Source organism: Mus musculus, chromosome 6, assembly GCF_000001635.26.
Source record: "Mus musculus strain C57BL/6J chromosome 6, GRCm38.p6 C57BL/6J".
Lineage (NCBI taxonomy): Eukaryota > Metazoa > Chordata > Mammalia > Rodentia > Muridae > Mus > Mus musculus.
In genome coordinates, this window is record NC_000072.6 from 146,617,199 (window position 1) to 146,641,977 (window position 24,779).

Here is a 24,779-nt window from a genome sequence, read left to right on the forward strand (position 1 = left end):
TGTGGACACGCATGTGCACACACTCACATACACACAGGTCTCATGACCTCTCCACTGACATCCTTCTATATCACAGCATCTCTCACCTATATCACTTCAAGAAGTCTCATGATCACGTCTGAATCTAAGATGGATGAGGGCGCCCTTTGGTCAAAACCTTCCAGTGCTTTCTATGTCCTCCAGAAGAGAAGCTAGAGCTAGAGCCTACTCTGACCTACAAGGCTGGCCTGGAGCCACCAGGCTGCGCCCCTGTTCTCACACCTTCTGTCACTGTTCCTGTCCTCACTGCTCTGCCTCAGACCTCAAGGCAGTCGCCCAGAAACAGGATGGCTTAGTATGGCTGTCCCCTCTGCCTGGCACATACCCAGATATGCACATGGCTCCTGCCTGCAAGGCCTTCACCAACCCTCTCACCTCAGACTTTTCTCAGACTGGCCCCCTTCCTGCTCTGTCTTTCTCCCTGGTACTCATTAGTTTCTCAAATGTTATGTTTTACAAATACACCAACCCCATCCTAGCTCCCTCACTACACATATATGTGTATCATATGTGGTGGGGAAATGGGCAGCACCAGTCACATGCCCAGTGCTCAGCTCTGAGTTTTGTGCACTCAGATATTCTATTGCCTTGCATGGAGGATATGATACAGCGTCTTCTTTTAGATGTATTTATTTTATTTTATTTTATGTATATGGGTGTTTTGCTTGCATGCATGTCTATGAACCATGTGCATTCCTGGTGTGATGGTTTGGATATGCTTGGCCCTGGGAGTGGCAATATTAGAAGCTATGGTCTTGTTGGAGTGGGTGTGTCACTGTGAGCATGGACCCTTAAGACCCTCGTTCTAGCTGCCTAGAAGTCAGTCTTCCACTAGCAGCCTTCAGATGAAGATTTAGAATTCTCAGCTCCTCCTGTCTGGACACTGCACCTGCCTTGATGATAATGGACTGAACCTCTGAACTTGTAAGCCAGCCCCAATTAGATGTTGCTCTTATAAGAGTTACCTTGGTCATGGTGTCTCTTCACAGCAGTAAAACCCTAAGATACCTGGTATTCTTGGAGGTCAGCAGAGGGCATCAGATACCAAGAACTGGAGTTATACATGGTTGTGAGCTGCCATGTGAGTGCTGGAACTGAACCTTGGTCCTTTACAAAAGTGCTCTTAACTAGTGAGCCATCCCCTCAGCCCTAATGTGGGGTCTTACCAAAGGCAACTAGTGACTGAGTGAATGAAAGCTCGACAAAACGTTTTTAACAACCTTAAGCTCTTCACTGGTGGAAATCAAGTGGCAAAGCCAAGGACAAATCTGTCCAGGTTGAAGTCTACATACTCACCAGGAAAAGCACAGTTACCATCCACTGACTCAAAGCTGCAGGCGTATGTGTGCACGGGCACATAAGCAGCAGAAGTATTGAGGGACGGATCCCAAACGATGACATTATAGATGACTCCTTGTCCCGGGAGGGAAGAGAAGGACACGGCTGTTTTATCGTCAGCTGTTAGGGTGGCCACCTAAAGCAAAACATAACAAGTGGTGTTGACGTGGCTTTTAAAGCTGTGATCACCTGCATGAGACCTACACAGGACCATGCAAGTCAGCAGTGCACTGGAGCCATTGGCAGCCGATGCCTTCTGGGGAAGGACTCAGGTTCCCTTTTTAAAAGATTGTGTGAGTGTGGGTACCCATCAGCCCAGAAGAGGGAGTCACATCCCCGAGAGCTGAAGTTACAGGCAGTTGTGAGCCACCTGAAATGGGAGCTGGCAACTGAATCCAAGTCCTCTGCAAGAGCAGCAAATGCTCTCAACACCTGAGACATCTTTCCAGCACTGAGAGTCAGTTTTCTTTAAGAATGTGGCCCCTGGCAGGTCAGCCACGCTCCACCGGACACTCTTACTCATGAGTATATGAGTAGCATGAACTAGACTCAGTGAAATATTTGAAACAAACAAAAACAAAAGGCAGAAGGCAGGAAATTGGAGGGAGTCAGGAGGGGTGGGTGTGGGAGGAGTTACAGGGAGGAGTTTGGAGGGGTGGATGTGGGAGGGGTTAGGAGTTTGGAGGTGGATGTGGGAGGAGTTAGAGGGAAGAGTTTGGAGTGAATATGATCAGAATACACTGCATTCATGTATGAACGTCTCAAAGAAAGCAATAAAACACATGACAGGGGCTGGTGAGATGGCTCAGTGGGTAAGAGCACCCGACTGCTCTTCTGAAGGTCCAGAGTTCAAATCCCAGCAACCACATGGTGGCTCACAACCATCTGTAACAAGATCTGACGCCCTCTTCTGGAGTGTCTGAAGACAGCTAAAGTATACTTACATATAATAAATAAATAAATCTTTAAAAAAAAAAAAGAATCAGTTGCCTTTATTATAAAAAAAAAAAAACATGACAAATACTAACACCAGTGTATATACCCTTCAGCAGTTTCTCAGTTTACTTCCCATTACACTTACCAGAAGTTCTTATCTAAATTGCTGAAGTATTCAAAAAATTATCATCTACTTCTTTTCCTGCCTCAGGATGATGAGGTCACAGATATGGCAGGAATCAAAACAAAACTGACTTGCCTCTCCCCAAAGGTTAAATCATTTCCGAGCACCCAAACTAGCCTCATGAGCTGTAAGAACCAGACTTACCTTGATGGCACTGGCCTTCACCTGAGCCACCTGGGCCATCCTCTGAAGATGATGGAGCAGAGAGGCCTCGGTGAGGTCGCCCTCGGGCAGGAAGTACTGGTACACGTCATAGCGCAGCCTCCACCTGGACTCTCGGCTGGTGCTCACATCACACGGTGGGGGCTCTGTAGCCCTAAAGATAACCACAGCTCAGCATCAGTGTCAACCTCTCCTGGCTCAAGCCCTGTCCATGAAAAGGAGCCAGAGCTATCTTCAAACTTCTACAGGCGCAATCCCAACTACGCAGCTGTGAGTCTAAGTGTCACTCTAGAGAAAGTAGCACACAGAGATAGTCTGGGTTTCATTTCCTATCCCTGCTTCCAATGTGACGGGATGGTAAATTGGCTGTGGGAGATAGTCAGTCAGGTCCTGAGGGGGAACTCTCCTGAGTGGGACCAGCGCCCTTATAGAAGTGGCCTCAGACAGCTCTCAGGCAATCTTCTCTTCTCCTAAGGACACAGTAAGAGGTCTGCAGCCTGCAGGAGGCCCCTCACCAAAGCCCAAAGGCGCTGCTCCAGAAAGCAATAGGAGGAGCCTTCAGGGCGTGGTGCATGGCTGTGGTCCTAGAACTTGGGAGCCAGAAGGAGAATGAATGCAAGTTCAAGGCCAGCCTGGTCTACATAGAAACTCCCAAGCAAACCAGTGACACGTGGATATAAGTAAATAAATACCTATAAATAAATAAATTACTGTTATTCACAATCCATCCAAGTAGATTTTGGTACAGATTAACCATTCTTAATCTAAAACCTGAGGGGCTGGAGAGATGGCTCGGCAGTTAAGGGCACGGACTGCTCTTCCAGAGGACCTGGGTAAAAATCCCAGCACCCACATGGCAGCTCACAACGGTCTGTAACTCCAAGATCTAACACCCTCACACAGATATACATGCAGGCCAAATACTAAGACATATAAAATAAAAATAGATTTTAAAAATCTGAAACCTGAAACTAATCAGGCTCCACTCTGACTTCGGACGTTTGGGATTTGTTAGATTTGGGGTTTTTAGATTAGGGATGCTCAACCATTAAGGTCTACACCAGTGTCAAACACTTCTGGCCCCAGATGATTCAGATAAAGGATGTCTAGCCTATTCTTTACAAGGGCAGCACTGGCTGACTGTTATACACAGAAGCCAAGTGGTTAAAAGAAAAATAGATTCTGATGTGAGTCAGGCCCACAGCGATGACACCTTTCCTATCTGACACTGTGTCATGTAGTTAGAAATATTTGATTTTATTTGTGTGTGTGTGTGTGTGTGTGTATACTTGTGAGTGTGGGTACCCATGGAATCCAGAAGAGAATGTTTAACCTCAAAGTTCGCAGAAAACCTCTCTGTAAAATAAAAGCAACTGCTTCTTCCTAAAAGTATTAAGATTAAATAACAAGGAGCACACAGCATCCAATGCTGAGGTAGGTGGCAGGCAGAGAGTTTTCAAATGATCGTTGCTATTCAAGTAGAAACTGAGGCAGTTTTGCAAAATTAAATCCTCATAAGGTGTAAGAAATTAGGGCTATGAATGCCTTCTGTGTTTGAACGCTTTGAGGAAACTAAGGCAAGGCTGGAGAGACGGCTCGGTGGTTAAATGCACATACTCGTCTTACAGAAGACCAAGCTCATCCCCACCCCGGGCAGCTCGCAACCACCTGTCAGCTCAGCTCCGAGGCATCCGCATCTCTAGCCTTTACAGGTACTCACACAGACATAAATATACACTTAAAAATAATAAAAATAAATCTTTAAAGCAGAAAACTAAGATGCACTTCTAAGCTCACAGCAGGCTTACACCACACCTGTCTCTTCAAATGATGAATCCGTAAGCACTAAGGAGATTATTCAGTATAAAGAATATTGGCACCGAGGTTTAAATTATGCTGACCCCCAAATAAGAAACAATTCCACATTGCTATAGAAGCGATGGCTGTGAGCCAGTTAGCTGGTCCCGCTCTACAGTCACCTAAGAGCAGCTTTGGCAGGGTGGGGTTGCCAGCCTACCTTGCATAGCCTATGTTTGCTGGTGCGAACTTGATAGTTGTCTCAAAAAAATTATAGTCCAAATAGAGGTTGGGGTCAATATCTAAATCAAACTCCAAATTGCAGCCTCCAGGAATGGGATCTGCATGGAAAATGGTGAGATTAGTAACACAAGAGTCCTTTTCATGTTCCAGGAAACAGTCCTACACAGCCATATCAGCACAGAATGCCAGCACTTCTGCTGTCCGGTGACTGAGGTCAGAAGGGTACAGTTCCCTCATGCCCTTTCCCTTCAAACCGTCTCTTTCACGCCATATGCACTTCACCACTGAGCTATTCACTACCCAGCCCCACCCAAGCTCCTGCAGCCTCACTTCCCTCACACACCTTCGCTTAGCCATCACTGTGAGCTGACTCTTTCCCAGTGCTGCCTGGACCAGATGCTAATGGACACCCCTGGCTCACCACTGCTCTTTCATTCAGACACCACTGGTCACGTCTTTGGACTTTTCTGGAATTCACTATTCCCTACTGCTGGCTCAGGCCGGTGTTCCAGGCATTCCTCTTACCTCCAGGTATCTCCTCAGCCATGCGCCTGGTCCTCAGCAGTCACCATCGCCCAGGTACCGTGCTTGACATGTGCTCAACACTAGGAAACGGTTGCGTTCCCCCAGGTACCTCTCCACTCTCACGCATGGCCTTGACTTTGACACCAGCTGTCTATCTAATCTTATTACTTTAATCCAGGCCAGGATTCTACGACATGCTTCCAATGAGACGTCCTATGAGCATCTCAGACTCACTGTGCCCTCACAGGAGTCACCACTGACTCCATCCTACCCCATGAAAGAGCCATCCCCACATCTAAACATACTGTGCAGTACAATCTCTGATCTGTCCAAACAGGAGGCCCAGGTTCCTCCCGGGTAGCTTGTAGCCAAGGCCCCTCCCTGGTAGCATGTAGCCAAGGCCCCTCTCCCCTGGTAGCATGTAGCCACTGTGCCTTGTCGGTTGCCCTCCCCAGTCCTGGCTCAGCACCTGCTTTCAGACCCCACTTTTCACTTTCCTCATAGCCGTCAGGCTCCATCCTACTCAGCTCTTTCTTCTTCATGTAGCTCAGGCTAGCCTTCAACGTGCCACAGAGCTGGCTCTGACCTGTTAGTCCTCTTGCCAGATTATTGGCACGTGCCACAACGGCCAATTTTACACGGTGCTGGAGATGGAACCCAGGGTGTGACGCATACTGGGCAAGCACTGATCAGCCAAGCTGCACCACCAGCTCCTCTGTCGTCAGCTTTCTAAAGATGAAATGGACTACGTTGCTCCCCTCTCAAACTTTATGCTTTCTTTGAGGCCACCTTAGCAATGCTGCGTGCAAACTGTGTTCAAGGCTCTTTGCTTTCTGGCTCAAAACATACCCACTGCCCATCACTCCAAACCCTGCACCTTTCTTCAGATAAGCCTACTGCCTCCTCTGCCCACAATGACGAGGGAGGAATGAACTCTCCAAGTCACAACATGAGCTTCCCGCCCCACTAGCTCTCTGCCCCTTTCACAGTGAAACACTCTGGTTAAATAAACCACACCCATAATAAACAATTTTACCAGGATAGTGTTCCTTAGGATTCCACAGACAGATGACGCTCACCACTGAGCTATTCACTACCCAGTACCTTGGTACTCCACGGATTACCTTGGAGAGGGAGTTACCTCTTTCTGAGTAGGAGAGCGTAAGGGCCACGCTTTGGACAGGCTTGGTGTCTCCCGTCTCCAAGTACCAAGTACACACTGCCTGCTCCGGTCTAAGAATGAAGACCAGCCCTCTGTCGTTGCCTGTTCCTGACGTGCTGGGAAGGAGAGTCTGCATTTGAGAAGCAAAACCATCATGGAAACTGACTTGAGAAATCACATCCACTGCAGAGCTGCCCAGTGTGCACTGCTCTCTCCAAACCCTCTCAGAACAAAAAGGGGAAAATTCCTCAGGGGGGGGTTTCATCTCTGTGTTCTAGCACCCACACCTTCACACTGGAGAACTCTAAACATATCACTGGGGGCTGGAGTGATGGCTTTAGCAGTTAGGAGTGTCAGTTGCTCTTCCAAAGGACCTGGGTTCAGTTCCCAACATCCACATGATGGCTTACAACAGCCTGTAATTCCAGTTCCAGGGGACCTGATACCCTCTTTTAGTCTACACAAGTACTGGGCACATGTGTGATACGCACGCATACATACTGGTAAAACACCCATACAAAAGAAATACGGTATTGGCCTTTATCCCTCTCCAACTTCTTACTTAATTTACATGTTTAGATTTATGACTGGTTTCATTTTATGTATACGAGTGGTTTGCCTGCATCCGTGAACAGACACCATATGCATGCTGGGTGGCTCAGAGGTCAGATCTCCTGGAACTGGAGTTATAGATGGTCATGAGCTGCTCTGTGAGTACTGGGAACTGAACCCAGGTCCTCTCCAAGAACAAGCCCTCTTAACTGCTGAGCCACCTCTCCATCCCCTGCAGATGACTTTTCAAGACATGTCTCTCACGGAACCTGGAGCTCAGTGCTCAGTGATTGGCTAGGCTGAGTAGGCAGTTGAGCCTTGTTTCTACCTCCCCAGACCTAATGTAACAAACCCACACCAGGCCTGGCTAGTTTTTGGCGTGTGTGCATGTGTGGTTGGTTGGTTGGTTGGTTGGTTGGTTGGTTGGTTGGTTGGTTTGTTTGTTTGTTTGTTTGTTTTGGTGTGTTTTAAGGATCAAACTCAGGTCCTATAGACTGGGCCTTCTCCTCAGTCCTCAGCTTCCATTCCTTAATACCAAGATACCAGGGGTCAGGGTGTAGACCAGTGGTAAAGCACTTGCCTGTGGAGTCTGATGGCCTGGATTTCATTCCCAGCTTAATATGGGAAGAAAATAAAACAAAACAGACAAAAGCAAAGAAACAAACAAAACCTCTATGACTTGCACATTGAATTTTCCAAGCACTGCAGTTCAACTGAGTTAAGACTTATTCTGTCCGGCCCTGAGGCTAACAAGACAAAACCAGAGCTCTGGCCCCAAAGAGTTCAGTTTACAAAAAGCGTTTGTTTTAAAGACGTGTTTAATTATTTACTTTTAATTTATGAGTATCAATGGTTTTTTCCTGTATGCATTTCTGCACACCATACACACGCCTGGTACCTGTGGAGGCCAGAGGAGGATTCAGAGACTCTGGCACCAGAGTTAGGAATAGTTGTGACTGCTATGTGGGCGCTGGGGACCAAACCCAGGAACTCTGCAAGAGCTGCAAGTGCCCCTTAACCACTGAGCCATCCTGCTGGAAATCTTTTCCCCTTTAAGGCAACTGTTCACCTAGGTCAGGTCATCTCTGCCTCACTGTGCAGTGGAAGCTGGCCCAATGCCCCTGCCTCCACAGCCAGAATGGTCTCTTAAATCTAAGAGAATAAGAAGGAAAAATGTACCTGGTAAGTTTCAACTTGGCAAGCCTCAAAGCAAGCGGCTTTACCTACAGAGTCAGTGGGCTTCAGAGAACCCATTGCCATGGCAACCAAAAATCAAACAAAAGACCAAGGACAACACTGGCCATCAGAAAGGACACAAGAAAGAGCTCTGCTCGTCACAGTCATTTCTAGAACCCTGTGTAGTTCTGTTTGCCTGCATAGCCTGTGAGTCAAGGGAACTGAGAGCAGCCCAGGCACTGAGGGTGGCCCAGGCGCTAAGATCTTGCAACTAAAAAGATAGCCGAAACCTTGCTGCATGGAGATCAGGCCCACTCACACACAGACATCAAATTCTCTAACACGGATGCTCACAGTCAGCTAATGGATGGATCACAGGGCTCCCAATGGAGGAGCTAGAGAAAGAACCCAAGGAGCTAAAGGGATCTGCAACCCTATAGGTGGAACAACATTATGAACTAACCAGTACCCCGGAGCTCTTGACTCTAGCTGCATATGTATCAAAAGATGGCCTAGTCGGCCATCACTGGAAAGAGAGGCCCATTGGACACGCAAACTTTATATGCCCCAGTACAGGGGAACGCCAGGGCCAAAAAGGGGGAGTGGGTGGGTAGGGGAGTGGGGGTGGGTGGGTATGGGGGACTTTTGGTATAGCATTGGGAATGTAAATGAGCTAAATACCTAATAAAAAATGGAAAAAAAAAAACAAAAAAAAATTCTCTAACACACAAGACTCAACATTATAGAGATGCTCTTTTTACTGGAGGAACGCTTTGCACTTACCTTAGTAAATGAAACCGTGGTATTCTGATACTGTGAGTGTATTTGGAAAAGAAGAAAGGTCACATTGCTTGAAATATGGCGCAGGACGGCCTCCTGCGGAGAGGACTTGCTGAGCACAAAGTATGTAAATTTTCCCACAGAAAACTCAAGGAAACCTACAATGAAAAAAGTTTCTCATTACAGCATTGTACCTCTAGCATCAATTTGTAGAAATCTCATTCACAAGCAAATGCATGGTACTAATTTAACCCTCAAAAAAACCCTGGAGAGTCGGGTATGGTGGTGCAAACCAGATATCTCAGCACTTGGGAGGCTAAAGCAGAGAGATCTATGTGAGGACCTGGCCAGCCTGGAGTACAAAGATCAAAAAGACCCTGTTGGTGTCTGGGTGGTGCATGTCACAACAAGGATAGTGAAACGTCAAAACTGAAGCCTAGTCAGACGAAGCCACTGAGGTCCTGATGCCACTGCGGTCCTGATTCACGACAGCCGTGGTCGCCTGCACCAGGCCTGCACAAGGCCAGCCCTGTGGAATCCATCACAGGTAGCAGAGGGGTTCTTGGGTGCAATCCTTCCTGCTGAGCTGTGACCACTGACAGATCCTAGGGATGTCACTGTCTTCAGTTAAAAGTGACCTTGTCTCAAAAACAATGCAAACATGCTTTCTGGCCTGTCGGCTGTGGTGGGGACACTGTTCCTGGCCCTCAGGGACAGGTATCCTTCCCCTGTGCAAGGAGCTCTCCACTCATTTCTGCCTCCATTTTCTGGTTTCATTTTTTGTCTCCTCCCGCTCCCCTATGCACACACGCTTTTCCCTCATTTTCTCCAGTTGACAAGTATCAGCAAGCACATATAAAGTAGCTATCTGTGCCCAAAAGTTGAGCAAGCAAATCCACTGCAGCTTCTCTATCGGAGCCGCCCACCACCGTGTCTCGGGCTTTCCTCCGCTGTACTCTAGAGATGTTGTGGTGGCCCTTGTGATTTCCCGAGACACAGACTCTGCACCAGAACAGTTCATAAGACACTGAAGCCACCTCTAGAGATATGCTGGTGGCTAGCTTTCCTTAGCCTCTCTCTTCAACCCAGGAGTGAGAGCCATTCTCCAAGATTCCAACACACTAGAAGAACCACAAGACCAAAGGCTAGCAGGTAAGAGTCCAGCTATTCTCCCAGTGACCCAGGTTCAGTTCCCAGAACCTACATGGCAGCTCATAACTGCCTATATCCTGTTCCAGGGGATCGCATACCCTCTTATGGCCACTGCAGGCAGCAAGCACACATGTGGTGCACACGCGTACACTCAGACACACACACAAAAAAACCTATACACATAAAATAAGTCTTTAGAAAAGAAACAGGACCACAGCAATTAAAATGATTAAGCAACTGGCTACTGATAACACGAGGAGCGATGCTAAAAGCAAGCATCCCCAGGACTATGTGTCAAGTGGTTTTTCTTTACATATACTCTTTTTCAAGTTTCAAAGTGTTCTTCTCAGAAATTTCATGATTTAACAAAAGGTTCCAGCTTTGATGGCCTCAAGATTCAAGTTCTACCTTGAGTCTACATTTTAAATTTGTTAAAACAACACCACCAGTACACACATACACACACACACACACACACCTGCACACACACAGCTATGTTCAATTCTCAGCACTTAGAAGAAAGGAAGACACAACAATACAGGGATGCTCTCAACCCCTGCCCATGGCTTCCCCAGTACAAATGTCCCCACAGCTGACATCTGGTATATGTGCCATCACCCTTCAGCATCCACAGGGTACAAGTCCCAAACCCTCCAACTGCCAACCACTGCCCACACCTCACATAAAATGATAGATACCGTAGGAAATGAAGAGATGGCTCCATGGGTAAGACCACTTATGAAGCAAGCATGAGGGACCTGAGTTTGAATCCCAGAACCCACATGAAAAGCCAGGCACTGCCACATACACTGTAACTTCTATACTATGGAGGGCAGGGATAGTAAGATCACTGGGGCTTTCTGGCCACCAGTGTAGTTCCAGGTTTAGTGAGAGGTTCTTTTCAAGGGAATAAGGCACAAACACGCATAAACACGCACAAACACACACACACACACACACACACACACACACACACACACACACACACACGGGGAGGGAGGTAGAATTAGCATTTCTTCTAGACTCTGCCCCACAGTTGCCTGGCAACAGCCAGGTATGCCTGACTCACTATAAAAGGGGCTGCTCTCCCCTCCTCTTTCTCTTGTTCTCACTCTCCACATGCTCATGGCCTGCCTCTACTCCTCTATGCTCTCACTTTCCTTCTCTCTCTCTCTCTCTCCTACCCTCTCAATCCCCCTCCCCATGCCCTAAATAAACTCTATTCTATACTATACTCATGTGGCTGGTCCTTCAGGAGGAAGGGATGCCTCAGCATGGGCCTGCAGAGGCACCCTCTTAACCTGAACTATACTGCGCCTCTAAAAAACATATCCCTGGCTTCTCTTTCTTTTTTATAAAACACAACACACGCACACATGCACACACACTGTATGTATTTTTTAAAATGCCATTATGATGAACATATACCCACATACTTTGTGGATTATTTACATACCTGACACAGTGCTACATCATTATACTGTTAGAGAACAATAACATGAAGAGTCTGTACACATTTGGTACAGGTACACTTTTTAAAAAGTATTTTAAAGCCGGGCGTGGTGGCGCATGCCTTTAATCCCAGCACTCCGGAGGCAGAGGCAGGCGGATTTCTGAGTTCGAGGCCAGCCTGGTCTACAGAGTTAGTTCCAGGACAGCCAGGGCTACACAGAGAAACCCTGTCTCAAAAAACAAAAATAATAATAATAATAATAATAATAATAATAATAATAATAATAATAATAATATTTTAACTCTGCAGCTTGTTGAATCTGCAGGATATAAAGCTCTGGGTTATGCAGACCAACTCTGCGTTGAAGATTCAGTCTCTGAACTCATACTGCCTATTTCTACACATGTGCAAGAAGATGTTTAAATGTGAGGCACAGACCACTCACTAGGTCTTAGGCATCTGTATATGTCAATATTAATAATTCAGGGCTGGAGCCTGGTGAGAGAGTGTTTGTTTAGCATGTATGAGGCTGAGCTCCATGCCAGTGCTACCACGGCCTGGCGGGTGGGGATTCCAGCTGGCCCCTGTTAAAGCTGCTGAGTATCGCACCATGCATGCATATCCTAACTGCATATATTGATGAGCATAACCACTGATACTCTAGTGTGAAAAACAAATTAAGAAAAATGCTATGCATGGCATGTACACTTTTAATCTCCACACTCAGAGGTTTTTTGAGTTAGGGTTTCTATTGCTGTGAAGAGATACCATGAACACAGCAACTCTTAAGAGAACATTTAGTTGGGGCTGGCTTACAGTTTCTGAGGTTTATTCCATGGTCATCCTGGTGGCATGCAGGCAGACATAGTGCTGGAGAAGGAGCAGAGAGTTCTACATCTTGGTCCACAGGCAGCAAGAAAAAAACTGGCTTGAACTTCTAAGACCTCAAAGCCCACCCTCCAGTGACACACTTCCTCTAGTAAAGCCACATCACACCTCCTAATAGTCCCACCCCTTAGGGATCAAGTATTCAAACACATAGTCTATCAGGGACATTCCTATTCAAACCACCACAGGAGCAGGGACCAGAAGACCAGGGTTTCAGGTCATCCTAGGCTAGACAGTGAGCTTGAAGCCAGATTGGACTATAGGAGACTCTGTCTCAAAAATTCCCCCAAATAAAATAAAATAGTTCTGTTTTGCAGGAAAGTGTTCTAGAAAGCAAATAGGTCAGGTGATTAACTTAATATGATGTCATGGTGTAACAGATGACCTTTGCCCTTATGGTGAAACTGTACCTAAGTTGTCTTCCTGTCTAAAAAGTCACAACTGGAAACAAAGAGCCTGAGACACAACCTGGGTAGCAGGACTGAAATTCCAAGCTGAAGCTTGTGCTTCTGACTTCAGGAAGTTCACCCAGGCTCCTAGGAACCACAAGGAAGAGCGCCTGCGTTTTTTAGACATGATGCTTCATGGAGGCCCCACCCCCACGTGCCTGCAGCAGGAACCTGCTGAAGACAGATAGTGAAGGCGGATGGAAAGACAGTCTACGGTATCTAAAACTGGTCCTGTTGTAGTAACATCGGAAACATTAAAAACAGCTACCTAAAAGTGTTTCTCTTTTCCAAATACAGTTCCTTACTTATCACCTTTTCTATAGTTTTTATTAAACGCCCTTATCATAAGGAAACTACAATATTCCCTGGTTCTTTGTGGAGGTGATCTCTTGCCACGAATCACCCATACCACTCAGATGAAAATGCCTAGCAGTAGCTGCAGACCAGAATTTGAAAACAAACATTCATTCAAACATCATGAGGAAGGGCTGGGACTGTGGCTCAGTTGGGAGGTCTGACCAGCTCAACCAACATGCTCAGAGCCCTGGGTTTGAACACCAACCATGTATAAGCAAGTGATGGGTGCTGTAATCCAACACTGGGGAGAGGGATGGAGACAGGAGGGTCAAGTGTTTAAGTTATCCTCAGTTATGTATAGTTCAAGTATAGCCCAGCCTCAGAAAACAAAGCAGAAAGTTCTCCACGTACCTGAGAACTGCTAACATCAAGTTTGGTGAATAAGAGACTCTCACGTCTCCATTCTTTTTCTGTTGTTGTTGTTGTTTGTTTTTTTGTTGTTTTTGTTTTTCGAGACAGGGTTTCTCTGTGCAGTCCTGGCTTTCCTGGAACTCACTCTGTAGACCAGAATGGCCTTAAACTCAGAAATCCACCTGCCTCTGCCTCCCAAGTGCTGAGATTAAAGGCGTGCGCCACCACTGCCTGGCTCACGTCTCCATTCTTAACCGAGCTGCTTTGTGCAAGGCAATGATTTGCTGGACCAGAACCATTGCACAATTTGTACAGAAGGCTGCATTTTAACCCCAGTGCCTGTGGTTTCCCTCCTGGCTATGAAGGTCTCTGTCATATCTGATGATCCAGTGTCTGGCACTGTATCAGTGGCCTGGCAGTGAAAGCCGGTTCAACACTGACTGAACTCTGTGACTTAAGGCAAGGTATTTATTTCCTCTGGGCCTTTGTTCTCTTGCAGTTAAAGGGAAGCAGCTATGCTACAGAAACCACCCAACAAATGGGAGGATGGTTTTATAACCTAGAGGAGCTGCCTAGCAGGGACCATGAACTTCTGAAGCCTGCCAGTGCTTTGGAGACGCAAAAATGTTCAGGCATCCTCAGGTTGGCCCCACAAAGACACTAGTGAGGAGAGGATTAATTTGTCCTCACAGAGATGCCCTGCCTATCATAAGCTGCATTGAGGGGACTTCCACAGAGATACTTACTCAAGGTGGGGCCTGGGGTATAGCTTATGGTAGATGTTTGAACAGAGCTCTGAGTTCAATTCCCAGTACCACCAAAAATAACCCAGAAATGAGAGAGAAGAACAGGGGTGTGGAATAACACACTCTCTCTCTCTCTTTCTCCCTGTCTCTTTCTCTGTCTCTCTAAGACTAAACTGCTTTTGCCACATACATGATAGAAATTTAATTTAATTTCCTTTTGTTTGCTTTTATTATTATTTAGTTGTTTTCTAGTACTGGAGATTGAACCTAGGGCCTCTCAAGCTCCGAGCAGGCCATCCAGCACTAAACCACACCCTAGCTCTTTAACATTTGCATTTCAAGACAGAGTCTAAGGTGCCCGAACTGCCTTGGACCTTACTCTATTGTGATCCTTCTGCCTCAACTTCCCAAACAGCTAGCTGGGTTATGACAAGCTTGAGACAGCCAACCTGGCTGGAAACGGCATTTAATTCCTATTCACAAGAGACTTGGCAATAGAAGACATACCCAAAATACATCCTGCAGAAGTTAATAGGACCCTACCCTGGCCTCCAAGCCGTCAGGAGAAGGAGTCACCAGAAACATTTGACTGGCGTAATTAGATCTTATGACTGGGGTGTGGGAAGCAGACAGCACATCAAAGGTTGTTACAGAGCAGGCGGCCCAGTCAAGATGGCGTGGTTACTCGAACGGAACTTGGGAGAGTGATGGCTCTGCTTTATCTGACATTTCAAAAGCAACCCAAACTGCCATCAGCATGGGAGGGTCAGGTTTTCTATTTTCATACGTACTTTCCATCTTTAACCAGCCAGAGTCTCTTTTTCCTTCCACTAACTCCATTCTAGAAGACCTTCCACTCCTCATCTTCTCCTCTTTCCCAATCAGATCCGTATCTTAAAACCACCCAACTAACTCCCTCGTCGACTGCGTTACTAAAAGGCACCTTAGACTTCCCTCCATTGTCTGACACAGCAGCCAACTTTAGGAGCAGCGACAAAGTGCATCCCTCCTAAGTGGACTAATTCTCAGTCCAAACACTCAGGGCAAGAGGTACAGCTGCTGTCACCTGTACCATAACCCCAGCTCCGCCATCCACGGGAGGCTCACCCTTCGACTGTCTGTAATGTCCATGCTGCCTTTCACCAGCCAGATGGGGAATATCAGCTTTTAATCACACAGCTGTTGAGTGTCTCAGTTCTATCCCTCTCCTGCACACAATAATACTAACTTAAAACAGAAAGAACAGCACACAGGAAGGCAGCAGTGCCGTGCCGTAATCAGAGGTGAGACAAGGTAAGGAAAACCCCAATCCTCAACTAAGTGCTTCTCTTTCTGTGAAAAGTTTCCGGATATTAAGTACTGAAACTCCAAACTGGAAATAAAAGCTCTGGCTCCCAGGCCTCCAGACACAGGAGCTTTCCAAATCAACCCCAAGCTCAACCCTTCCTCTCTCCCACCTTCAGAAGGATGTTCCGAAGATACGCACTCGCAGATTAAATATAACACAGCATTATGCTGTGAAAGGTTTGGGGGTTTTTTGTTTGTTTGATTTTTGTTTTTGTTTTTTTGGTTTTTTTTTGAGATAGGGTCTCACGTAGTCCAGGCTGGCCTCCGAATCCTTATATAGTTGAATCTGATTCTGCACTCTGGATTCTCCACGTTCTAAATGCTGGGGTCTAGGCCTGTACCACCACACCCAGTCCATGCCATGCTCAGGAAGGGCACCAGGCCTGCTTAAATGCTAGGCGAACACTCTACCAACTCAGCTACATCCCCAGCCCGGGGGCAAGATATTCCTCTCAGAAAGTGGCTTTGCTGAAGTGCAGGGGTCATGCAACTTGCAGGGCAACACACCAGGTGTTGCTACGTTTGTAGCAAACGAGCATTTGGAGCCTCCAGAGGGTTGGATTGATTGCTAGCTCCTGGGGCGTTGAGGATTAGAGTACTCAGGCTGTGAAACGGACCTAGCATTCAGCCAGGGCCAGAGGCCAATGCTTCCTCTCTGCTGTAAGCCAGAGTTTTCTTCAAGAAAATAGGTGTGTGTGTGTGTGTGTGTGTGTGTGTGTGTGTGTGTGTGTGTGTGTGTGTGTATACACTTAACACACAAATATTTGTACTTTTCAGTACTGGCCTTAGTTGTACTCGAAGATCCTAAAGTGCGGTACTATCCCTGGCTTTTCACAGATAAACATTAGGAGAAATGATCCCATCACTCAGAAGACTATTGTATTTGCTACTTGTCTAGAGCTCAAAACAAGGAATGTACTTAACGCAGCCAGAAACAACACGTGACCACCAGCGTGGCACAATTAGTGCTTTTCATGCTTCCCATTAACGCCCCCGCTCCTGCCCAACAGTCGCTAAACCCCTCTCTCTCAGCACAAGACCTAGGATTTCACGTCCCATCACTGGCTCATTTTTCCTCTCAAACTGCAAATCGTCACCCAGTTAAAAAAGCAACTAGATTTCGGAGTATCAAAGTCAGCTACTGCGTGGAACGCCTTAGTTCCTCGATGGACTTTGCTACCGGTAGCCGACGGGTTCGGTTTGGTTTTAGTTTGGGCCTGACGCTCACTCTCCGGGCGGTCTCGAACACATAATCCTCCTGTCGCAGCCTCAGGGGTGCTGCGCTTACAGGCGTCCTCCCCGAAATTCAGTTTAAAAGGCCGTTTCAATGCGTCCAATTAAAACCACAAACATGGCTGCTCCCTGCCGGGAAGAATGCCTCAAAGGGGGCTACTTATCTCTTCCCGGTTCCCAGCCCAAACCAGGCGCTGGCAGGATGGACACGGTCCCGAACCCGCGGCCTGACGCGCATCTGCAACCGGGGAGGGCTGCACAGAGCCGGGCAGCCTGCGGCCCTGCTGCAGGAGCGGAGGCAAGTTCGGGAAGCTCACCGTCGCTGGAGTTCGCCTGGGCCTCGGCGCTGCCCGCCGCCAGCACCGCTAGGACCAGCAGGCGCAGCCGCCACATCGCTGCGGGCCGGGGCGCGCGGGCCAGGGGCGCGCAGGCCAGGTCGCTTGCTACCCCGGAGCGCCCGCGCGCATCGCTTTAGCGCGCCGGCCCCGCGCGTGCACCTGCCGCCCCAGCCCCGCCGGGCGCGCGCTTCCGGCACGACAGCCGCGCGCGTCCCCGGCCGGCCCTTGCGGGCGCGCGCCTCCTGCCGGGGCTTCTGGGCTCCCCGGGCTCACGGGGCAAGCCGGGACGAGTTCTTGCTTTTGTGTCTTTCCTTTCTCTCTTCTTCTTTCCTTCCTTCCTTCCTTCCTTCCTTCCTTCCTTCCTTCCTTCCTTCCTTCCTTCCTTCCTTCCTTCCTTCCTTTTTTCTTCTTTCTCTTTTCTTCTTCCTCTTTCTGTCTTTCTTTTTTCTTTTCCTTTTATTCCTTGTTTTTTTTCAAGATAGGGTTTTTCTGTGTAGCCCCAGCTGTTCTGGAATTCACTCTGTAGACTAGGCTGCCCTTGAACTCAGAAATCGCCTGCCTCTGCTGGTACTAAAGGCATGCACCACCACCACCCAGCTACTTTTTGTCATTCTAATTGTGCAAAATAACTCTCTCTCTCTCTCTCTCTCTCTCTCTCTCTCTCTCTCTCTCTCTCTCTCTCTCTCTCTCTCTCTCTCTCTCTCTCTCTCTCTCTCTCTCTCTCTCTCTCTCTGTCTCTCTCTCTCTCTCTCTCTCCCTCCTAAGACTAGGTCTCTCACAATCCAGAGTGACCTCCAGCTGCTATGCAGTAGAGATGACCTTGAACTTCTGACCTCTCGCTACTTCCTCCCAAGGGCTGGGAAGATAAACTTGTGCCACCACTAATGAATTTCATATTTTATTGAGATATTGAGGCACAGTGAGGTGCCCCAAGCCACAAATAGGATTCTTAGTATCTTAAAAGGCACTTATGAAAAGGGGACTGGGGAAAACTTAAAAAAAAAAAAAAAAACAAGCATAACACAAACTTGAGTTAATAATATAACCTGTCGCACTCTTTTCACTGAGATATGTCTCAATGTAGGATACCAATGACAGCCATGATAGAAACGGATGTAAAATGTATGAGAAATTTTGCAATTTTTCCTGTAACCTAAACCTATTTTAAAATAAATTGATAACATTTTAAATGGAAAAGGCAGGATGTCTGGTGCTTGTTTTTCCAGCACTTCGGAGGCTGAGGTAGGAAGCTTGCCAAGAACAGGAGAACACAGACTCCATACATAGTGAGACTGTTGAAAAATAGTAATGATAAAATCAGTAAACAAATTAACATAATGGACAGTGCTGGAGTCATTCCTATGCAACACCACTTACAGCAGTGGTTCTCAACCTTCCTAATACTGCAGCCCTTTAATACAGCTCGTGTTATGGTGACCCCAAACCAAAAAATTATTTTTGTTGCTACTTTATAACTATAATTTTGTTATTGCTATGTCATAAATGTCTGTGTTTTCCATGGACTTAGGTGACCCCTGTGAAATGATCCCCCCCCCCAGGGTTTTGAGACCCACAGGTTGAGAACAGCTGACTTAAAGTATCCTTGTGTCTGCAGCATGGGTGTGCTCTGAAAGTCAGCATGAAGGTATCCATGATTTCCAGGTAAGGGTAACAGAGGAATACAAACATCCCACGTCGTCATATCACACACATTAAACCAAACATCCCAAGTCGTCATATCACACACATTAAACACATGCCTGCTTCTCTCAAGTATCAGCTACATTCCTTGTGCTTCTTTATTGTTTTAATTATTATTACTTATTTTGGTTTTGTGAGACACGGTCTTGGGCCTTTCATTGGTAGCCTAGGATAGCCTAGAATTCACTATGTAGCCCAGGCTGGCCTCAACCTCCTGCTGCAAAGAACCCCTGTTTGTGCTTAAGAGCCCTTTGCAAATAAAATAAGATAAAATAAAATAAAATAAAATAAAATAATAAATAAAGGAATTCAGTGCTTGGGTTTTGTTTGTTTGTTTGTTTAGAACAACATTGGAAGATTGTTGCCTCCTGCCGCAACTGTCTAAGCTACTACAGCTGACCTTAGGTCTGCTTTTGAAGTGTTTGCTGAGACCCATGGGGAAAAATTTTTTTCTCTCTTCTAAGCAAAAATATCCTTGAAAACTCACAGCCTCAGTCTACTTCTCAAATCTCCTATCTGTGTGCTGTTGAAGAGCCGCCAGCCCACGCAACAGAAGAGCACTCCAGGATCACGGGGCCCATTATGGACTTGTCTGGGACGGCTGCCTTGCTTTTTTTTTTTTTTTTTCTGTGTTTGATTTTTAGGTTCATGTATGAAGGTGTTTTTCTGAATAAGTATTAGTGCACCAGGTGCATACAATGCCCGAGGAGGCCAGAAAGGGAGCTTTGAATCCCTTGGAATTGGAGTTACAGATGGTGGTGAGCTGTGAGTGCTGGGAATTGAACCCAGGTCCTCTGCAAGAGCTACCAGTACTCTCTTTTTTTTTTTTTAAAGATTTATTTATTTATTATATGGAAGTACATTGTAGCTGTCTTCAGACACTCCAGAAGAGGGAGTCAGATCTCGTTACGGATGGTTGTGAGCCACCATGTGGTTGCTGGGATTTGAACTCTGGAAGAGCAGTCGGGTGCTCTTACCCACTGAGCCATCTCACCAGCCCGCTACCAGTACTCTTAATAGCTGAGCCACTCATGTGTGCGTGCCCCTCCCACTATATAATTAAAATAACAAAAACGAGTTTTTTTATAAAAGAAATTCAGGAAGAAATTGCTAAGCAAAAAGGAAAGGAAGAGCCCATAGAGAAAAGGATAGGCAGAACTGGCTGCATAGACAATTCTGTCAACATTAGAAAGCAAACAACCCACAGCTGACAATCAGAAAAAGTGAATCCAAAGGCAGACATCCACAAAGCACAGTAGGGGGCTCACCACAAGTGAGAAAAATCTTATTAATAAACAAACAAAAAAAAACCAAATACACACATCAGGCTTGGGGGCTCATGCCTCTAATTCTAGCAATGAGAAGGTAGATACAGGAGGATTGCCATGAGGTCAAAGCCAGTCTGGGTTAAATAGTCAGACTGTATCTCAGGCAAACACAAACAAGGCAGTGTTCTAATGTAAGTAAACTGTACAATTCTTTTAAGCATATTGTATAAAAAATCTTTTCCTCAATCACTGCCCCTTGACCAAAACAACCCTTTATTTATATAATTTTGGTGTAATAATTCCATTTTAAGTATATAACTAGATAGCAAAATTAGCATAAGCTGGACCATGGTGGTACATGTCTTTACCAGCACATAGGAGGCAGAAGCAGGAGGATCTCTGTGAATTCCAGGACAGCCTGGTCTACAGAGTGATTTATAGGACAGCCAAGGCTACACAGAGAAACCCTATCTTGAAAACAACAACAAATTAGCTTCAAAAATTGGGTGGGTAAAATGGCTCAGTGGTAAAGGCACACATTGCCACACCTGATGACGTCTGCTTCATTCCTGGGGCCCATGTGGTAGAAGTCAGGTTGCCTCTGACTTCTTCTGTGGTGTGTACCCCCAACACACACGCACATAAAAAAATAAATAAGTAAGTAAATAAAATGTAAAAATGAAATTTTAAATCAGTGTCAAGAAATGTTCAAGCTGTTGTCTGTAACAAAAGACACGTGTCTGACTTTAGGCCCTAACCTGATAACAGCGAATAGCCATCTAGTAGAGTCCTGTGCTGCCCTTGGTAATGTTTCAGAAAGTAACTGACTCATTTGAAAGGTTTAGGAAAGGGCAATTGTGAAGCAATGTACACATCCTTTAAAAATATGCATTTATGGTTAAATTCACAGAAAGATAGGATTCAAGTATGTATGTATAGCTATCATATGTAACCAATATTTAAAATACTAACAAGTGACTGAATTGATGGCATTTCTCTGCACATTTCTATATTAAAATGCTATATGTAGGATTTGTGTCTATTGAATAAGAAAATATGATTTTAAGAGATACACATGATTTTTAATGCTTGATTATAAAAATGCATTGTCTGTCTAAACAAGACCCAGAGGTTCTGAAAAGACTGCTGTTTCTTTGTGAAGAACAGAGCATAGTCACAGGAACAGAACTCTGCATGAGCTGTGCTAAACTCAGAGCTTAGTCCAAAAGGCGGCCGAGGCAAGGGGAAGTTAGTAGAGACAAAATTAGGAAAGTTACATCAGGCATTTTGAAACAGTAGTCCGTGGCCAAAACGGTTAATAAAAAGTGGTGACTGAAGTGTCACTCTGAGGGGAACAGTGTATGGGCTCATGTCCTTGTATAAGAATGTTTGTTTTTAAAACTGTGAGTGCTTGTGTGTGTAGGTGCACATGTGCCCATGTGTGTATGTGCACATGTGCCCGTGTGTGTAGGTGCACATGTGCCAGTGTGTGTAGGTGCACATGTGCATTAAAGCTGGTGGTGAATCTTGGTGTTGTTCCTCGGGAATCTCTGTTGGTTTTTAATTTGTTTTTGTTTTTTCAAGACAGGGTTTCTGTATGTAGCCTTGGCTGTCCTGGAACTCGCTCTGTAGGCCAGGCTGGCCTCAAACTCACAGAGCTCTGCCTGCTTCTGCCTCCCAAGTGCTGGTATTAAAGGCATGTGCCATCACCCATCCAGCCGTTTTTTTGTTTTGTTTTTATTGTTTAGGATGTAGTCCCCCACGGATCTGGGGCTCATCCATTTGGCTAGGTTGTCTGTTCAGCCTCAGAGATCTCCACAGCTTCAGGAAGCTAATTATTTCCATTTAAAAATGTATGCAAACATTTGGCCAGACAGTGGTGGTATATGCCTTTAATCCCAACACTTGGGAGGCAGAGGCAGGAGGATCTCTAGGGTCTAGGATAGCTTGGTCTACAGAGCAGGTTCCAGGACAGCCAGGGCTACAAAGAGAAAACCCTGTTTCAGAAGACAAACAAGCAAACAAAAATGTATGCAAACATTTGAGACTTGTCTGGAGGAAAGGCTCTGACTACACTTTGGATATTAGGCCCACATTCTACAGACTTGTTCCCAAATGTTACTACTGGAAGGTAACCAAAACTTTAAGAGGTATATTCTAGGAGAGACCACCTTATGTGACTGGGGTGACCCTTGAAGGGATAATGGAGTTCTGGCCTCTCGTCTCTCTCCTTGTTTGTCCTGGTCATAAACTGAGTTCCACCATATGATCTGCTGGTGCTGACCTAATGTAACAAGGCTAATCAATAACAGGCGACAGCCTCCAAAGGCACTAGTAAGATATCTTTTGTTGACTGGTTGATTATCTCAAGTCATACTACACTATCAAAAAGCTAACACAGACTCATTGCTTTAACAGGACTCTTCAAACAGTCCACAGATAAGTCCAGTGGTTGGGGGCTTTGGCTGAAGTAGGTGGACCTGGCAGAAGGCTCAGGGACATGAGTAAATTTTGGCTAAGAATCTTGGGATTGCAGCATGGGTTGTCTTGAGGTGACCCCATTGCAGCATGGGTTGTCTTGAGGAGGCCCCATTGCAGCATGGGATGTCTTGAGGTGGCCCCATTGCAGCATGGGTTGTCTTGAGGAGGCCCCATTGCAGCATGGGATGTCTTGAGGAGGCCCCATTGCAGCATGGGATGTCTTGAGGAGGCCCCATTGCAGCATGGGTTGTCTTGAGGAGGCCCCATTGCAGCATAGGATGTCTTGAGGTGGCTCCTGTACTTCAGGCAGCTCTCTTCTATGGGGCTGGCAACCTCAGACTCTTTACCAAGTGGGATAAGTTGCAGCCTATCAGTAACCATCTGTTTTAAGTGTTCTTTCAGAAGTGTTTAACCAAGATGGCACGGGTGCTCAGCATGTAAAGGTGTTTGCAGAACAAGCCTGACAACCCAAGTCCAATCCCTAAGACTCACCTATAATAGAGAACAATTCTACAATGTTCTACGACCTTCACATGCACGTTGTGACATATACACACATACATATCACACACACAAACATAATGCACACACACAATAAATAATTTTAAAATGTTTTCATTCTTTTCTGTCTGCTCTTTTATTTTTTTGCTTTTGTGTAGAGAAATTTTTTAAATTTATTTTATATAGGGGAGTTTTGTCTGTGTGTATGTCTGTGTGCAAGATGTGCACTAACCCATCCAGATTTTTGGGGTTTTTTTAGACATGGTCTCACTATGTAGCTCTGGCTGCCCTGGAACGTGATGTATAGAATAGGCTAGTCTCAAACTCAGAGATACAAGTACCGGGATTAAAGGCAAGTGCTACCAAACCTAACTGTCAATTTCATTTGTAAGAGGAAGTGCAAGACCTGTGGAGGTTCCCAGTTTGACCACAGTGGTAAAGTACACTGTTGGTGGAAATGAAGACAGATGTGAAACACAAGTGGAACTTCCTATAGACGAGTGGGAAAAAATATCCCAGAAGCTGAGATCCTCAAAATTATTTCCTCGATTTCAAAATGCCATTCCATCTACTAGAATTTTAAATCCCAAAGTCATGTGTTACTAGGATTTGAGACCTTTGGAAAGTGACTGGGATCTTCAGGTCCCCTTAAGGGCCCATTCATGTTGATGGGCTATAATGTGATTGACGTGTGCTCTCTTGCCCTGCCTTGTAACAGGCCCGGATTTTAGCACAACTTACTCTACGATGAAGTATCATAAAACTGAGGATGTAGGCAGCACCACCTGCCAAAACGAAAATAAAAGTCCATATCAAAGTCCATAGTTCTGGGAAAGTCTGTAAATGTACTAACCTTGCTTTTTGGTTTCTGTAGTTACACTTCTACCCAACTATTTTTGTTAACTGAGTCATGTCAACTCAAGATACGAATTTTGTGCTAGAAAGTTCACCCTGAGGAAGGCTGGGATCCTGAATACCCAGTATAGTCGATGGCTGGCTAATCATGACTATCTGTTGGCTTAAACCACATCTGAGGAGTCTTCTCTGGTGGATACCTCCCAACCTCCTCATCTGTTATGTCCTCCTCTGTTAGGATTCACCAAGAAGGCTCTCTCACGATGACAGTCCACCTTGATAGTGGACTTCCCAGCCTCCAGAACACTGTAGGGAGTAAACGTTCTTTGTAATTGCTTGTCTGTGCTATTCAGTTGTAGCAACAAAAAACAGGCTCACATACCCACCCACCTCCAACTCCAGAAATGATCATCTTGGAAACTATGATAAACAGTTTGTCTGAGTTCCACAAACCAGGTATTTGCAGATTCAGGACTCACTTCCCATCAGAATATCCCCAGGCTAACAGAAATGACCTTTCTGCTATCACCCTTCACACGGAAAACTGTCAGGAAGCCCCAGTTCTAAATTTACATTCTGAAGCTGATCTTTCTTAAGATCGAACCTGCCTAGACCGGGCGTGGTGGCGCACACCTTTAATCCCAGCACTTGGAAGGCAGAGGCAGGCAGATTTCTGCGTTCGAGGCCAGCCTGGTCTACAGAGTTTGCACCTCCTACCTTCAAATGCTCTTCTTCCTCCTTTTCACTTTACTTATCACCCGTTCC

The 24,779-nt window shown here is 46.0% G+C and overlaps 1 protein-coding gene across 3 annotated transcripts in view; it reads right to left on the bottom strand.

Annotated features, from left to right (window-relative positions):
• Nucleotides 1-17,407, bottom strand: part of Tm7sf3 (transmembrane 7 superfamily member 3) — a 32,330-nt gene extending 14,923 nt beyond the window's left edge. The window contains exons 1-6 of one of the 3 annotated variants that reach the window (NM_026281.2): nucleotides 17,188-17,394; nucleotides 8,898-9,052; nucleotides 6,366-6,516; nucleotides 4,677-4,797; nucleotides 2,642-2,813; nucleotides 1,336-1,513 (exon numbers count right to left, since the gene is read on the bottom strand). In NM_026281.2, coding sequence (NP_080557.2) covers nucleotides 1,336-1,513; nucleotides 2,642-2,813; nucleotides 4,677-4,797; nucleotides 6,366-6,516; nucleotides 8,898-9,052; nucleotides 17,188-17,263 — 853 coding nt within the window. In that variant the 5' untranslated portion in view covers nucleotides 17,264-17,394. Of the gene's footprint in view, nucleotides 1-1,335; nucleotides 1,514-2,641; nucleotides 2,814-4,676; nucleotides 4,798-6,365; nucleotides 6,517-8,897; nucleotides 9,053-17,187 lie in introns of all 3 variants that reach the window. The other 2 variants (XM_030255568.1, XM_030255567.1) reach the window with 2 other exon arrangements.
• Nucleotides 17,408-24,779: the final 7,372 nt, after the last annotated feature.